Genomic DNA, 16,526 nt, shown 5'->3' with positions numbered 1-16,526 from the left:
CACTAGTGAGGTGATCCATCTGAAAGACCCCTGCCATCTCCTAAAGGAAGGTGACCTGGCCTGAAACAATCCATTCTTTGCTAGAATAACCTCCTTGCCCTGCTCCCCTCTGCCTATAAAATCTTCCATTTTGTACAGCTCCTCAGAGCTCCTTTCCATCTGCTGGATGGGATGCTGCCCCATTCATGAGTCATTGGATAAAACCAATCAAATCTCTACAATTCGCTAAGTTGAATTTTGTTTTTTAACAGTATGATAAAAGATTAGAAATCTGCCTTCGTTCTACCACTAAAAATATATGCCTAGATATTAATATTTAATGGCTAGAACACTGTGACAATTTTCTTATTGACATTAACCTGATTGATATAGTTTTTACACTGTAAGAATATATATTTATGCCATAGGACTTAATAAAACTTTCATTTTTCTTTAATGTAGACCCTAATCACTGTTATGTGGCTTGAACTGGCTCTCATGAAAAAAAACTTTTGCTCACCCGTAAATTGTGCTCTGCTGCCTCAGAAATACCAGGTGAAGCCAGAAGAGTGGCTTCACTCTCCAAAGAAAGAATTTAGATGAGGAAGACACAGCTGTGAAGACTGAGTCTAGCAGAATACCTCATTTATAAGTCATGACAAATAAAATGAGAGGTGGGGGGAGAGAAAAAAGAAGTTAAAGAAATAAAAAATGAGGGGTATTAAAAGATAAGGAGCAAAACAACCGTCAGAGGTGCAGCTTGGCTGTTAAGTCATGGTGAGTAAGAGCTGAGAACTCCCACGGGATTCAGCGATTCTGCAGCTCCCTGTACCAGAGAGGGGCAGAGGTCAGCTTACATAAGATGCATGGGGTGAGGCATGCTGAGGAAGCTGGGGCTGCCAGGTACTAATGCCACCTCCAGACAACTCTCTAGGAGAGAGAGCAAGGAAGGCTAGAAAGAACCAACACGAGGCCATGAGGTGTAAGACACCCATGTCCCTCACAAACAGAGGAGTCCAGGACACAGGTACAATCCTAGGATCCCAGTGTCATGGCCCTGGAGAGAGAATCCAGGAGTGATGGGAGCATAGAGACCAAGGGCATTTTCTACTGCCCAGAGTGTCTCTGGCTTCCTGGAACTGGATTGAATTAAATTGAGTGGAAATGAACACCTGGGAAAAGTTAAGGAAAGCAATTGTCATACTTTTTGTGGAGAAAAAAGTGTCCCCAAACTCAGAGTGATCCTTATCTGCTCCCACATGTCCTGCTTTCATGTGTATCTCTTCCCAGAGTTAATCAGTGACTTGCCAGGAAAAGGACTCAGGGCACCAAGGCTCAGGTAACTGGGAGCAAGGTGACAGGTGGCCCTGTCTAAGGAAGCTCCTAGTCCAGCACAGGCTGCAACAAATCCCTGAGTATTGAGGGGGCTGCACCGGGATTGGGTGGATTTTAGGATAGAATAGTTTCAGAAGGAAACAGGGTGTGGCCTGAAGGAGATAATTTATTTCTTTTTATTTCCATTCCAAGTATCTAATTTCCATACAAATAGACCATAAGAGTAGAATAAAGAGATAATGGAACAATTTTTAATTAGTTAAAAATGTATTCATGATTACTTTTAAAGATACCCCTGTGTTTTCACTTCCTGTATCTTAATTGATCAGAATTAAATACCCTATGCATATTCAAAGTTTGCCCTGGGTGTTTACAAATGATAGAAACCAACATTTGCATACATTAGAGCAGTTACCACAAAAAGATTTTTCTAGGCCCCCCTTCCATTGAAATATATGGTACACTATCCATATACGTACTTACACACACTTAAATGCACCCACATGGAAGATGAATGCAGCTCCCGTAAATGAGTTCGTGCTCTATCAAATATGTAAAATGTAAAGTTGGGCACACACATCCATCGCTTTTTAAATCTTCTTAAGTTTGTTTGTTGTTTCAGCAAATTTATGACATCTTTCTAAACAGACATTAAGGACTCTCGTTTTTTCCTCCCTCTCTTTGCCAGACTAACCCTGAAAGGGTGCCAGTGAAGGGGATCATTGCAGTTTCCCAGGGCCCTGCCCTAAGCGTGGAGGGTCCTTCTCAAACACTCTCCCGTACAGGGCCATCACTAAGACAGGCAAAGGCACTCCGTCTCGGCTTCTCAGACGTCCGTCCCGTGAAACCTGATCGAAGAAAGCAAAGAATGAACTCCAATGTAGAGCCTGCTTTCCAGCCCAGAGGCCTTCTCTGACAACATCACTCTAAAAGCAGCATAAAACAGTCAAAAACACACAGGATTTGGTGTCAGAAGACCCATGTTTCAGATCTAAAGGGCTAAAGCAGAGGAACTTTGGGTGAAAGTGCAGCAAATAAATCTATTGCGCAGGGAGATAAGTAAGACAGTATACAAAAAAGAGTGCCTTTAACTCATGAAATACTGTACAACATATTAATTACTACTGTCATATTACAACTTCTCAAAGTAACGCACCCATGAACTGCGTTGTAGATGCGTTATTTAATGTATTTAACCTGGACCTTCTACACCATGCAAAAACTTGCCAGCCGTCATCCACAATCAATATTTTTACTTTAATTTCTCTGTAACCTCATAGTTGCCTTGGATCTCAAAATAACATTTATTCAGAAAAATGAAGCCCAGATTCTCCAGCACAGCCTAAAGATAGTCTAGAACCACAACTTGTCTTCCATATCATAGCTTCCACATGTCTTCAAAGTGTTGCTTGTATAATGCAAACCACAATATTGCAATACCGTCTCGTTATTTAAAGATTTTCATTACGCCAGTCTATCCCATCTGTTCAAAGAAATTTATCCTCCTGAAAACATCCTACCTCATAATGTCTTTCAGGGGCAAGCTGACTCCCACTTAGAATGAGCTGTGGGAAAACGTAACTCGTTCCAAATGTGCCGCTGAGGGAGAATTCTCCAAACCTGGTAAAAGCTGACCCCACAGGCTCCCCACAAGTTCTAAGGTCAGTGGTTTGACACTTCAGTAATGTGCATATCTATGGAGGAAAAGAAAAGAGAAGTGGTCAGAAATCTTGGAAATATTTTCTCAGCTGAAAAACGTAATTTCAAGGAATAGAGGAATATTTGTTAAGTTGCCTCTTAAGCAGAGTTTTTCAAATTGCAGATCACAACCTATTTGTGAATCCTAAAATTAGTTCGAAGAGCCAGGATTAGCTCTTTGTTTTTCCAACAAAGCAAGATGGAATAGACTAGAATTTTAAAGATTAGAGTGCATTGCACATAATGATAGCTATTTCTAACTCTAATTTGAATTATTTCATAAAATGTTTGCTTCAGTTAAGTGTATCTTGTAACTCAGTCACACAGCTTGACTGCACTGGGTCATGATATGAAGTGGACTTCTTGCTCTGGACCCTCGTTGAAGACAGTTTGAAAAACGTTGCTCCAAAGTAACTAACAGAAAAGGAGAATGCATGGAAGCTGCAGCTTTTTAACCTTGAACCAGGTCTGCTGAGAACCAATCAATCTACCTTACGCTTTTACTTTGCAGCCAAGAAATCTAATTCTGTTCTTGCTAAGACAGAACAAATAGAGGGTTCTGGGGGGGAAATTCAGTGATAAATGTAACATCATTCCAATTAACTGAACCCAGCACAATTTTTAAAGACAATGATGACCTAGAAGAAAAACTAGTAGAAAGCCATTCTAACATATGTGAGCCTTTCTACCTGTAAGTAACATTGACCTTCTACTGTGTGCAGTCCGTCAAAAGCACCCAGGGCGTACACCTCATCTGTTCGCTTTTCAGACATCTTGTAAGTTAAGTGACAACACAGGTCTTTCTGGCAAACTGTGTAATTTCCTGTGTTTCTCTTAAGCTCAGTGAAGGTAAACTCATCAAAGTAAATCATCCCTGGAAAGTCCGACTGCTCCGACGGGAATGGCTTGACGCCCCTGGCATAAGCAGCCCAGTTGACAGCTGCAGGGTAGGTGGGCTCGCTCCGAGGCCGGGACTTCAATTCTGAGAGCATCAGCTGGCCGCTCTCTGTTTCCATGTCATAGTGGTACACCTTGACTGCTTCTGGGGCGTAGATTCCGCTCCCTACAGGCGACATCAAGAAACACAAATATTGGTTTCAAATTTTGCAAGATTGTCAACTAATAGAATCATTTCTATGAGAAATTAAATATAAAATTATGAAAGCCTAAGCATTTTCAAGGTAGGTAAGGAGATCACTGTTCCATTGGCATGAGTTCCAATTTGACAGGGATAATGTTCCTTACATAATCTTGGTATAGACACCCATGCTATTATTAATTTTGTGGCATTAGAGTTAATAAAAGAAGCACTAAAGAAAAACATGGCTTGAAAATCAATGAAGACTTCCTAAGCGGTTCTGCCCCATGGTGCGTGACAGGTGGGCATTACCTGTCATGTGCATGCTGGTGTTGTGGGTGTTGGCAGCGAGCAGGTTGACCCTCATGGCTCTGGCCCATGCCGAATGGAAGGAAACCGCCGAGAGGAGGGGCAGCGTGTTGTACCACGCTGTGGGGTAGAGAACGCTGTCCACTTGAAACTCGTCCACCACCAGCACAGCCGGATCATGAGAAAAAATGTCAAAGCAAGTGAAAATGCCAAACTTCCCAAAGGGAGTGTCAAAAGTCACGAGTTCTAAATCCTTGGGGAAATCAAATTGAATTTCAGGTGCAAAAAGATTGTACTGTTAACAAAAAGCAAAGAAGGAGAAAATTAGTAAAATGCCAAATAGAAGTGCTCAATCCCTAAAAAGTCTTTTCTCCCATGCATGTTGACATGCATATTTAAAACCGTTACACATAAATTGAAGTAAATCATACCCAGTCCACCACGGTCTATGAGTTTTCTTACTGCCACATTAATCAAAAAGCTTCATTTTCCCACAACCAATGAATCAACCAATGAGATCACATCCACAAATGATATTTAAAAGGTGAATATTTCTGTCTTAAAACCACAAGTTGAAATTTTGAATCTTACAAATTTCAGATTGTTTTCCACTGTATTCTTTTTTTGTGTGAGGAAGATAGCTTATTAAAGAACTTCTTTAATAGTTTTGTGTGTGTGCGTGGGTGTGTGTGTGTGTGTGAGGAAGATCAGCCCTGAGCTAACATCCGAAGCCAATCCTCCTCTTTTTTGCTGAGGAAGACTGGCCCTGGGCTAACATCCATGCCCATCCTCCTCTACTTTATATGGGACGCCGCCACAGCAAGGCTTGAGAAGCCGTGCGCCAGTGCGTGCCCGGGATACGAACCTGTGAACCCTGGGCCGCTGCAGCGGAGCACGCACTTAACCGCTACGCCACCAGGCCACCCCTCTACTGTATTCTTTAAATGCCAACAGCACTGCCTGTATGAAGTCTAACACATGTTAATAAAGTAAGCTTTGTCATGTCTCTCTATGATACTGCGAGGTTTATGTAAGTGAAGTGAAGAAGATTTTAAATTAATATAGACAATGGAGTAGCCAAACTCCGCTTATCCTGGGCTCAGGCGTACAGCATATGTTTTGCTCGGGTTTGTATTTGGCCTGATGTGTGCAGATGTGTGCTCTGGAAACAGCGCTCCCCTATTGGTTGGGTTCCCGCACTCCCCCCCCCCCACTCCTGTGGTAGCCCACCCTACATCCTGTGGTGAGTGACTCAAGGGAGGCAGGTGGCCTAACTGGAGTCCAGGAATGATAAGGCTTTTGTAGCGTTTCTAGGAAAGAGAAATGCACCTTTCCTCTGGATTTTGTTGCTATAAGAATGTGAGCTTTGTGTTGAGCAGCAATGTGACTTCTAAAAGGACAGTTAGCCTGAGAAAAAGCCATAAAAGGGGCTAAGAGAGCTAGAGGGATGGATGACATCTTTTGAGCTTCCGAGGGACAGACTGCATCTGAAACTAGATCTACCCTTTCTCTGATTTATATTTTTTCAGGTACATAAGCAAGGAAATTCCATATTTTTTAAAGCAATTTCAGTTGGGGTTTTCTATCATTGAAATCAAAGGAGTCCTAATGGAATGAATGACTAAAATTTAGTAGAAAATGATAACAAATTGGGGCAAAAAACCAGCTCTGGACGAAACAGAGCATTTCTCTTTTCTCAGAGAATATTAAAATCTCTGTGAGGTTATTATCACATCTTTAATGTTCTGCCGTGTTCTGTTTTATGCCTAATTCAAACTCAGAACATTTATATGAGGCCTAAGTAAATTAAATCCCTTTTCCAACTAAAATGTAACAATTAAGAAATGTATTCATAACAGTTCTCTCACCAACGTTCAACAGACAAATCTGCACACATAACACAAACGAACTAAAGAAGTAAGACAAGGTTAGCTCAGGCACAAGGGACTCTCACCTTATGGTAGCGTGCCACCAGCCTACCCTCAGAATCAAACACCACATCAGTGTTGTACTGGTAATGGCCGTCGGGGGGACACTGAGGGTCGCTGGCATTGCACGGCTTCTTGTCCCCAATATTTGCCACGACGTAGATGGAGTTGTCCTTGGCCAGGCAGCTGAGCCTGTCTTGCACTGGGGTGTAGCCAAACCTAATTCAATAGACATTGCCTTAAACTTACTGTATTTTAGCAATTTCTGAACTTCCAAAGTGATACTTTATTTGCCTGTTACCTATAATACAACATCTCCAGACTATGAATCAACAGACATGATTTTAAAATATCCAAAGAACATGAAAACTCGCACGTGTAAAGATGCATGGACCCCTGTGTTCACTGCAGCATTATTCATAATGGCCAAGACTTGGAAGCAACCTAGGTGCCCATCAAGGGATGAATGGATAAAGAAGATGAGGTATATATACACAATGGAATACTCCTCAGCCATAAGAAACGATGAAATCCAGCCATTCATGACAAGATGGATAGACATTGAGGGTATTTATGCTAATCGAAATAAGTCAGAAGGAGAAAGTCAAATACTGGATGATCGTACTCATAAGTAGAAGATAACAACAACAACAAACAAACACATAGAGACAGAGACTGGATTTATGGGTACCAGAGGGGAAGGCGGCAGGTAGGAGGGTGAAAGGGGTGATTAGGCACATGTGTGTGGTGATGGGTTGTAATTAGTCTTTGGGTGGTGAACATGGTGTAATCTATGCAGACATAGCAGTATAATGATGTACGCTTGAAATTTATAGACTGTTGTAAACCAATGTTACCACAGGAAAAAAAAAAACATCACTTGCAATGTCGTCTTCATCTTTATGAAAGCTAACCTGTTTTAATGTGCCAGACTTCGGATTGCAGTGCGAGACTGAAGCACAGAAAAGATGGCGGAGGAAGAAGAGAAAGAAGAGACGCAACACTTTCTCTTATAAAGGGCTCCCAGGAAGGCAAATGAAGGGCTTGAAATGTAACAGACTCTTCTAGTGGGGAGGACCTCTTCTATAATCCAAGCCATGTTCTTACTGGGAGGCAGTAAACAGTTGGTCCCACATAGATTGCCTTCTGTAGAGAACAAATGCAGTATTATGTGCCAGAAATATTTTTAAAAAGCACTTCACTGTGCTGGCTCGGCTTCCTCATCTGTCAGCGCAGCATAATGGCTTCCTTTGTGCCTTGCAGGGCCCCCATGAGAAACCATGAGATAAATGCAGGCTATGAAATTGCTTTTCAAAGTACTACCAAATCCATCCACGCTGGGGATATTTATCCTCGCAATAAGAAGGGACTGAGGTGATGAGATAGGTGGAATGATAGCTGGCTTCAAATACTTGAAAGGCTCTAATTTGAAGGAGATGAGTCATAGACGTGAACGTACATGCAGTACGAAGACCAAAGGAAGTTATAGAGGGACAGATTTCAGCAGGAAATAATATAAACATTTTTAGCAACTAGAGCTTGCTGTCAAGGAAGTAGATTCACCAGTCACTGGAAATTCCAAGCATAGCATGGTGCCTCCAGGCACTCAGAGTCCATTCAGTTAGCACGGCTCAATGGCAATGGCTGTGTTTGAATTCTACCCATGCTAATTACCAATTATGAGCACTTAAACCTCGTTTTTTCCTCGTACTTACAATGGGAATAGTTATACCTGCTATGTAAATTGAATAAGATAATGTGCACAGTGCAGCAAGTACAGTTCCTGGAACCAAGTGCTCAATATGCAAATAATGGCCCTTATGCATGCCGCCACCACAGGAACACCACCCGGGAAACTGATGGTTTTATTGCTTTTAGAGGCCATTGGGGTTCTCTCCATAGTCTCTCAGCCCCTCCACGGTGGATGTTGAGCTAATCTTTGAATAGAAAGGACAAATTTATGACCACTGTTTTAGACTATTTCTTTAATTTTGTCCTCAGGAAAACCAGGGCAATATTGTCAACATTCATATTGATTACTAAAAATATCATATGTTTTATTTTGTTTTTATTTTTTTGACTACTAAATAGAGTACTTTAATATTTCTTATTAGCTCCTCACGAGGAAAGCCCAAGAAAGTGTGGGATGTGTCAGTACTCTAAATGACGGCATCTAAATGCAGAAGGAGGACCACATGGCCCTCTCTTATCTCTTTAGGGAATAAATATTACTAGGGGAGAAACAGGTTTTTTTTACGAATATTACCATTATGTTAATGGTATTTTAATATTTCTTTCAGGATTTCTGGAAATATGAATTTCTCCTTTTTATAACACAGAGCTGAAAGCTTGCCATTTGAATAATGTTAAAGTTACATCAGTCGCCTTAAACAGTCAACTTAAAATAATGCATCAGAGATGAATGATCAGGCTTCAGGGCAGCCCCCCCTAGGAGAGTCAATTACAGCAGCCTGGGCAAATAGAATGTGTTTTAGCATAAGCCTCCCGAATCACTGGAAATAATGAGTCCTTCTCGCTCTAGGAAAAGCCTCGTAATCAAGTAGACATTGAGTCATAGTTTTGTGGTTACTATAAACATAGACTGTGCAACATTCAGAGAATATTTCTCCAGAGCTGAAAATCCTAGTCGAGACCTGACTCACATAGTAGAGCTCCTATGTTGCAACGTCAGACTTGACTTTACAATTAATTTCAAATGCTCAAAATTACTAAAGAGGGGATGGCCCAGTGGTGTGAGTGGTTAAGTTCCTGTGCTCCACTTTGGTGGCCCAGAGTTCATGGGTTCAGATCCTGGGTGCAGACCTACACGTTGCTCATCAAGCCATGCTGTGGCGGCGTCCCACATATAAAATAGAGGAAGATTGGCACAGATGTGAGCTCAGGGCCAATCTTCCTCACACATACACACACAAAACTATTAAAGAAGTTCTTCCTTCTGTGGAGTAGATATAGTTCTGAACAGATGCATATAAATATAAATTAGCATATTAAATTACCCTTTAACGCATTGATTTTGCTAAAAGCATTATATATAAACTATTTTAAAAAGTAGATACACCTGAAATAATCTATTTCGTCAATCTTATGTTTTATACAGATTTGCTTTAAGAAAGTTATGCTTAAACTACAGCTATTAATAATTACTAAAACTTCTCAAAGGACAAGAAAACAAAGTTCAGATTCTGCTTCTTTTGTTAAAAAAGTACTAGTGACAGCTAAGACTGGAGACAGCACAATAGTGTACAGATTCTATGTTCATTACTTCACTTGACGCTCTTGTCTACTCTGTAAGGGAAGTAGGAAAGGAAATTTTATTATCCCTGTTCCACAGATCAAGAAACAGAGACATCAGGCATTTAGGTTATCAGCCCCACATCACTCAGCTAGAAGGTGGTGGAACGTGGTCTCAGAAATAGCACTTCCTTCTTCAAATTCTGTGCAGTTTCCACTCATCATACTGATTACATTGTATACAAATGATAGTGATATGAAAGCTCTTGGGAAACATAAACTCATTCATCTTTTTCCATTCCTACCAAGGATGCAGGTGTTCCTGGGTGCACCAACTTACTTATATTTAGGAACACAGGTCCCAGACAGTACAACTTTCTCACATTGTTGAAACCCAAATGAACGTATTTATTTTAAAAACTGTGTATACACACGCTACTCATTAAAGAAAACTACAACAACCAACCAAGCATCAACACCTGAAGTCATTTACCAAACAGGAGACATGCCAGATGGTACACATTATGAAGCATTAGAGGCCATAGATCGATTATTTGTCAGCAAGAATACTAGTCAAGCTTAATGAATTTGCTGTTGGTGTTTTACAATATCAAAATTTTTTGTTCAAACATCAAAGGGCAATGACATTACCTCCTGGGGTCTCTACATGGAATCCAGTTCACTTCCGGGTGTGGGATATCCTCCAGATAGGGGTAAATAGTCTCTCTTGTGAAGACCCAGCCATAAATTCCATCTTCTGGGGTTACAATGATATGTGCACCCTGCTCAAAATAAGTGGGAGCAAAAAAAGTTGCTGATAAATTCCGAACACACACACTCTCACCAAGTTTCAAATCTCTTTTACAACATCCCAGCCATTATACAAAGGGCAATACCTGCCTGGCTGCCAGTTTAACTGCTTTCTCCAACACATCTATGTTCTTGTTCATCAGGAGCAAAGCTTCTTCTTTCGGAACAGGTGTTTCTGTTCTGTTTGGTAATAGAACAGCATGCTCATACACTGCAGCAATAAAGGTGTCCAGCGCACCAACACTCAGGACAAACAGGGCAAAAACTGCCACGTATTTTGGAAAATGTGATGTAATCATAACTAAAACAGTGCTCTCTGATAAACTCAGATTCTTATATTTTGTATCACTGGGAAACTTTTATGTTGAAGCGCTGCCTGCTACCAGCTATTTATATTTTTTCACGAATACATTGCACAACACGGCATTGAGAAAGGATGTTGTGCAAGAAAACTGACAGCCAAAAGCACATAATCGGATTGACTCAAGTGTGCAGCACTGTTGTTGACCCTGTGCAGAGGTCCACCCAACTTTAAAAGGAGAATTAATAAGCCAACCAGATGAGTCCACTCCAGCCCATATACACTGGTTGTTGAACTCTGTTCTTTTAATAAAATATATGTTCCTGGTATTCCAATATTTCCATTAATAGGGCCAATATTGCACTGTTCTAGAAGGCAGCCATCATAACAACAATTTGTGGAGAACTTATGTATGTGGCTGTGACAGACATGGGAAAGAGTGTAAGGCAAGCCCAAGTTTTAACCAAGCCTACAAAATGACAAGGGAAAACACATAGATACATGCTGGTGATGGGGCCCACTTGCTCATGACCATGGCCCTCAATTTTTGCTTTATAAGTGGGTATCAGCAGAAACCACAGTTGCCAGTTTCTCTTGGAAAGACTGCCTAATAGTCTGCAATACTGCAACTTAATCTGAACGCTTTGTAAAACATAGATAGATTATAATATGGTCAATGATGGCTACCATGGTGTCAGACTTCAGGGTCATACAATTTCTTCATTCATATAGAATCTGCTCATTTTTCAAGTGAAGACCTCTTCCCTAAACACTGGTACTAGTATATCATCCAAAATTTAATTTGCAGGAAATTGTTTCCTTGTGCCTCTAAAGAGCTGAACATTTTTAAGATACAGTTGTTATTTATTTAACCTGTGTCTCTGACATTTTCCTCTCTGTTTGCTCCCACATCCGGTTCATCATGAAGTTTCTTTTAAACATCTCTTTCTATTCTAATGTATTATGCTAAACCAGATGTTTGCTTTTTAACTTATCTTCTACCTCCCACAATGGCCAAAGTCGTTCATTCCACACACAGCCACCAGATGAATTTTCTCTGAAGTACAGCTCCTGTTATGTCACCTGGACTCCAGAGGAGGCTGTGGCTTTCTATTATTTAAAACACTAGTTCCTCAGATGTGGTCCATGCTCCACGAGGGGTAAGCATGTTGATTTTGCAAGATATATAGATAAATACTTTTTATTTTAATAGTTACAGACTAACTCTCATGTTACTAGAAAATTTATAACTCTTTCTCCAAAGCCATGGATAATAGAGGTTAGGATGAGGCAATATAAAAGATGTCTATCAATATTCTACAACCTGCAAACATATTAATCTGGAGTTATTTCTACCACTTGCCTGGATGAACTCTTTATTCAGTGATGTAGAATCTCTTCCTGTCCTCTGAACGCTCCATGCACTGCTCTATCTAGATGATTATATGCCCATTTCTCCCTGAAAAGCCCTTGCATTCCATCTGTCTAAGTTCCAGCTCCTTGTAGAGTTCTCTCAAATCTACCCGTCTTGAGCGATATTTTTGAGCTCTCATAGCACATTTTTCTTGTCCTGGTGAATGTCTCTCGCTGCTTGCTGTTGATCCTTAATTTAAATAAATAATTGATCTTTAATTCAAATCTTATACTGTACTGATATTTAGTTTTGTATATGTATATCTTATTTTCTTAAGTAGATTCAGAGGAATCTTGATGAATCTTTCCAGAGCATCCATGTCAAATAATCATCTAGGGATGGTGCGTCCCGGGGTGCGACCCCTGGAGGATAAAGAAGTATTTTGCTTGCTGGGGAACCTCCTCACTCAGCTGTAGGAGCCCAACACATGAGCAAACGCTGAATGAAGGAGTCTGCTACCTAAACTCCAGTCTGTTCCGTGTGTGAATGTTGCAAATTTTTAGAAGATTTTTTCTTGAATTGAGATGCAATTTGCTTTGTGTATCTTCTACAGTTTAAAACAATAACGCCAACCCTGCTTCCTGCTTCCAGGCTATTAGATAATTCAAACAGAGCTCTAAATTCTCTCTTAATTCCTACATTTTTCAGACACATCATTCTTACAAATTCCTTAAGGACAGGGGACACATTATGATGCTCTGCTGCTCCTGTGGAATGTGTACCACGATAAGCTCTGTAAATGTTTTCTGATTCATTAAACTCAATTTCCTGGCCTAGTTTTGGAAATGATCCCCCTTGTTTGACTGTGAGTTCATTTAAAATGGAAAGAGTTTCTTTTAAGGTTTAAATCTCTGAGTCTAGAGTTATTAATACCGCCAGTAATTAATAATAGAGTTATTAATAGAGTTATTAATTAGTCCTCTCTTGGGATTCTTTCTAGTCCTTATCTGCTGTAGGGAAACTGGTAGGTTTTGGAGATTTGTGACCTTTATTTTGTTGTTTGGTTTGGTTCTGTAATTCAAAAGCTTTGATTCCAATAAACTTTTTCCATTATTCAAATATGCCTTCCTTCTCTCAGACCCCCAGTGAGTTTCCATGTGTCCTTATGCCCTGAAATGATATCCATCAGCTGCAAATTCATTTCAGAAAAAATATCTGATGATGAGGTGGACACTGTGTAAGTCGGATGAATTGCTTTGTAAGGAGAAGGAAACTTTCCATATTTCCAGTTGAAATTCCAGCTCTTGTCTTGGTTCACCTGACTTTGTGAAAAGAATCAAAAGGGAATTCCCCTTCACTCTCTCAGTTCCTGATTCCAGGAAATGTACCAACCTTTTATTATGTCGAAATCAAAAGAAACTTGGATCAAATATTTCATTACCATATACGGTTAGCAGTGCCTTTGCCTCCTCTGTGTCTCTATTCCCTAAAAGGGATTGTGGATGCAAGATTTAAACAAGGTGTCTGTACATAACTTGAATGACAGTTTGAAATTATTGTGGGATCAGTTTTATATTAAAGTTTTATATTAAAATAAATATAATTCTGATTTTAAATAAGTAAGGCCTATACTTTAAAGCAGAGAAAGGCCCCTAGAATAAAATCTCTAAGAGTTTGTCTTATTTCCAATATCCATTGTAAAACTTCCTCTCTATTCCCATTATCAGAGTCCTGACTCTGTGACCAAGAATTACTCTTACAGACTCTCCATCAGCCTCTCTGATCCCACTCCTCCCACCGTAACCCTCAATCAACACTGCAAGCCATGTCAGTCCCCTTAACCATTGTTCTTATTAACTGAAGTGCTTCCCATGTGTACATCAATTCAAGGCAGACAATCAGAACCTTCTCCCCGTTGGGCCCACTGTTTTTCCCGTTTCTAGCTAAGACCACTCTTCTTACAATATTTTAACATCTCGTTGCTGCTCTGGTCCTGGAATGATTCCCCACTAAATCCTGCCCCTCGACTCAAGTCCCTCACCTCTCCAGTCCCCGTTGTTGTTCTCGTCTCTGAACTCAGTGCACTTAAGGTCAGCAGCCATGTCGTTGCTCGTTGGTTTTCAATCCTTATTCTACCATCTCTTCCCCACAGCAAATCCTTTCTACCTCATGCCTTCAACTACCCTCTATGAACTGATAACTGCGTCTCTATCTTCAGCTCAAACTTCTCTCGTGTACTGCACTTCTGTTTTGCCAACTAAATAGAGACTTCTACAAGTATCAACCCACCTGCCAGCATTGTACCTACTATCTCCCCTCCTTTCATTATAAATGACTGCTTATGCCCCTCTCTAAGTCCATCCCCTATCTTTGTTTACTGGATCCCAAAGATATTGCTCTAGAAATTCTTCTCTCTTGCTCCTTATCATCAGTTTTTCTTTGTCTATTGGGTTATTACCATCAGCATACAAATATCTTGTTATGTCTTTGATCTTAAAAAAAAAAAAATAAGCTTTCTTGATCTGACATCCCCTTCTAGTTCCTGCCCCATTTCTCTGCTCCATTTCACAACAAAAGTCCTTTGCAGGATTATGTATACTCTCTGTCTTAATTCCCTTCCTCCCATTAGGATTTTGCCCCCACGATTTCATCACCTTCTCAAGGTCACCATTGATCTCCACATTGCTAAATCCATTGGTCAATTCTCAGTCCCACTTCACTTGACATGTTGGCAGCATTTGACACAGCTGCACTACCTCATTCTTGATGCAATTTCTTCCCCCACAATCTCTTGGTTTTCCTCCTTCCTCCTTCTTGGATTTTGTATTTGTTTACTCTGGTGTTTTTTTGGTGGACTTTCTTTTTTTTTTTCTAGTTCCTTCTCATCATCCCTGACCTCTTAACACTGATGTGCCCCGGAGCCCAATCCTTGGAAATTTGTTCCTACCTACACTCACTCCGTAGGTGGTTTCATGACTCACAGATATATATCTTCAGCTCAGACCTCTCCCCTGAACTCCAGACTCCTGTGCCCAACAAGAGTCTAGTAAAATCTCCATTTGGATATGTAAAGGTATATCAAATCAACATAAACAAAAATAAACACTTTTTTTCCCTTCCCCTCCCGACACCACTGCAGTCTTTCAGATCTCAGTTAATGGCTTCTTTAATCTTCCAGTTGTTCAAGCCAAAACTCTTGGAGTTACCCTTACTTCTGCCTTCCTCTCTCACTCTACACCTGTTCAATCAGGTGGTCTTTTGCTACTGCAACTCGGGTCCAAACCACTCACAGCTCTGGCCTGGATTATTCCAATACCCTCCTGCCTGGTTTCTGCACCACTACTTCTACTTTTGCACAACAGCAGTCAGAGTGATCCTATTAAAGTGTGAAACTAATTGTGTCTCTCTTCTGCTCAGAATCTTTCAATGATGTCCTATTTTTTTTTTTAACTCTTCGTTCCGTCATGATCCTCAACTCTGAAATCCTCCATGAGTCTTTCTCTTAGCTCCAGGATGAAGTCCAGACTTCACTTGTGCTGCAGTGACCTGGCCCTTGCCTATCTCTCCTGCCTCATTTTTTTCATTGTCTCTCCTTACCCTCCCTCTTTTCATCATCTCCCTGCCCCGGTTGATTGGACTCTGGTTGCAGCACACTTCTCTTCCTTGTCTTTGTCTGCACGGCTAACTCTAACTAGAACGCCCTGATTAACTTACCCAGCTGGTCTCTGACTCTTTCTTGTCTTCCAAGATAAAATTGATCTATTCCTGGTCCTTATATTGAGTGAAACATTATCATATTCTGTGACTTTTATTATATATATTAAATGAGATGCTTGAAAATGCATAACACAGTGTGAGGCAGGTTCTAAGTGCTCTGTAATTGATTACTATGATGATGAGTGATGATGATGATGGTGATACTTTCTCTCCTCTTCCAGACTGAGATCCTTAAGAAACAGAACTTTTATTTTAATTCATCATCAGCATCCAGCACAGGAACTTCCTGACCTATGATGGGCATCCAAAAAGTCATCTGACTTCTTAAAATGCATAAGGAGACATGTCCAAGAATGTTCAGAGAAGATTTATCTATAAGAAGAAGTAACAGTAACCGTAATTTATTATAAATAGATAACCAAAAAGTAGAAAACCTCAGTATCCATTGAGCTGGGCTAAACCACAAAAAGAGGTCCAGGGACAAAGACTGCGGCAAATGATGACTCAGGTCAGCTAATGTTACTTCTTGGTTCAGCTTGTTATTGAGAAATCGCATGAGCACCACAAAGTATGAGTTCAAGATCAAGGATGCAAGTAGCCACAAAGCCTGTGTTCTCACACAGGTGTCTGAAGTTCATGGTTTCAGCAGCCCTGATGGAGTGAAGAACATGGCAGATCAGAGGAAGACAGATAACGGGCTTGCGGCTTTGGTGCTGATGGCTGGGTGAGAGGCCATAACAACATGCCTGGACCACCACTGCACCA

The 16,526-nt window shown here is 40.6% G+C and overlaps 1 protein-coding gene across 1 annotated transcript; it reads right to left on the bottom strand.

Annotated features, from left to right (window-relative positions):
• Positions 1-1,543: 1,543 nt before the first annotated feature.
• LOC131420648 (vascular non-inflammatory molecule 3-like) lies at positions 1,544-10,734 on the bottom strand. The gene is made up of 7 exons (XM_058566825.1): positions 10,476-10,734; positions 10,231-10,361; positions 6,354-6,546; positions 4,403-4,694; positions 3,702-4,075; positions 2,835-3,008; positions 1,544-2,162 (listed from the first exon to the last, which is right to left on the bottom strand). Exons 1-7 carry the CDS (start codon positions 10,686-10,688, stop codon positions 2,034-2,036), a joined length of 1,506 nt encoding a protein of 501 aa, XP_058422808.1. The 5' UTR covers positions 10,689-10,734; the 3' UTR covers positions 1,544-2,033.
• Positions 10,735-16,526: the final 5,792 nt, after the last annotated feature.

This window comes from Diceros bicornis, chromosome 23, assembly GCF_020826845.1.
Source record: "Diceros bicornis minor isolate mBicDic1 chromosome 23, mDicBic1.mat.cur, whole genome shotgun sequence".
NCBI lineage: Eukaryota > Metazoa > Chordata > Mammalia > Perissodactyla > Rhinocerotidae > Diceros > Diceros bicornis.
The sequence above is the reverse complement of the archived record's forward strand: the minus strand, read 5'-3'. Positions and strand labels throughout refer to the sequence as shown.

Coding starts and splice junctions, on each gene's coding strand:
- LOC131420648 (XM_058566825.1), bottom strand. CDS start 10,688: ATGATTACATCACATTTTCCAAAATACGTGGCAGTTTTTGCCCTGTTT. Junction 3,009..3,701: donor AAGGTCAATGTTACTTACAG/GTAGAAAGGCTC, acceptor TTTCCTCCATAG/ATATGCACATTACTGAAGTG. Junction 2,163..2,834: donor CCCCTGAAAGACATTATGAG/GTAGGATGTTTT, acceptor TTCTTCGATCAG/GTTTCACGGGACGGACGTCT.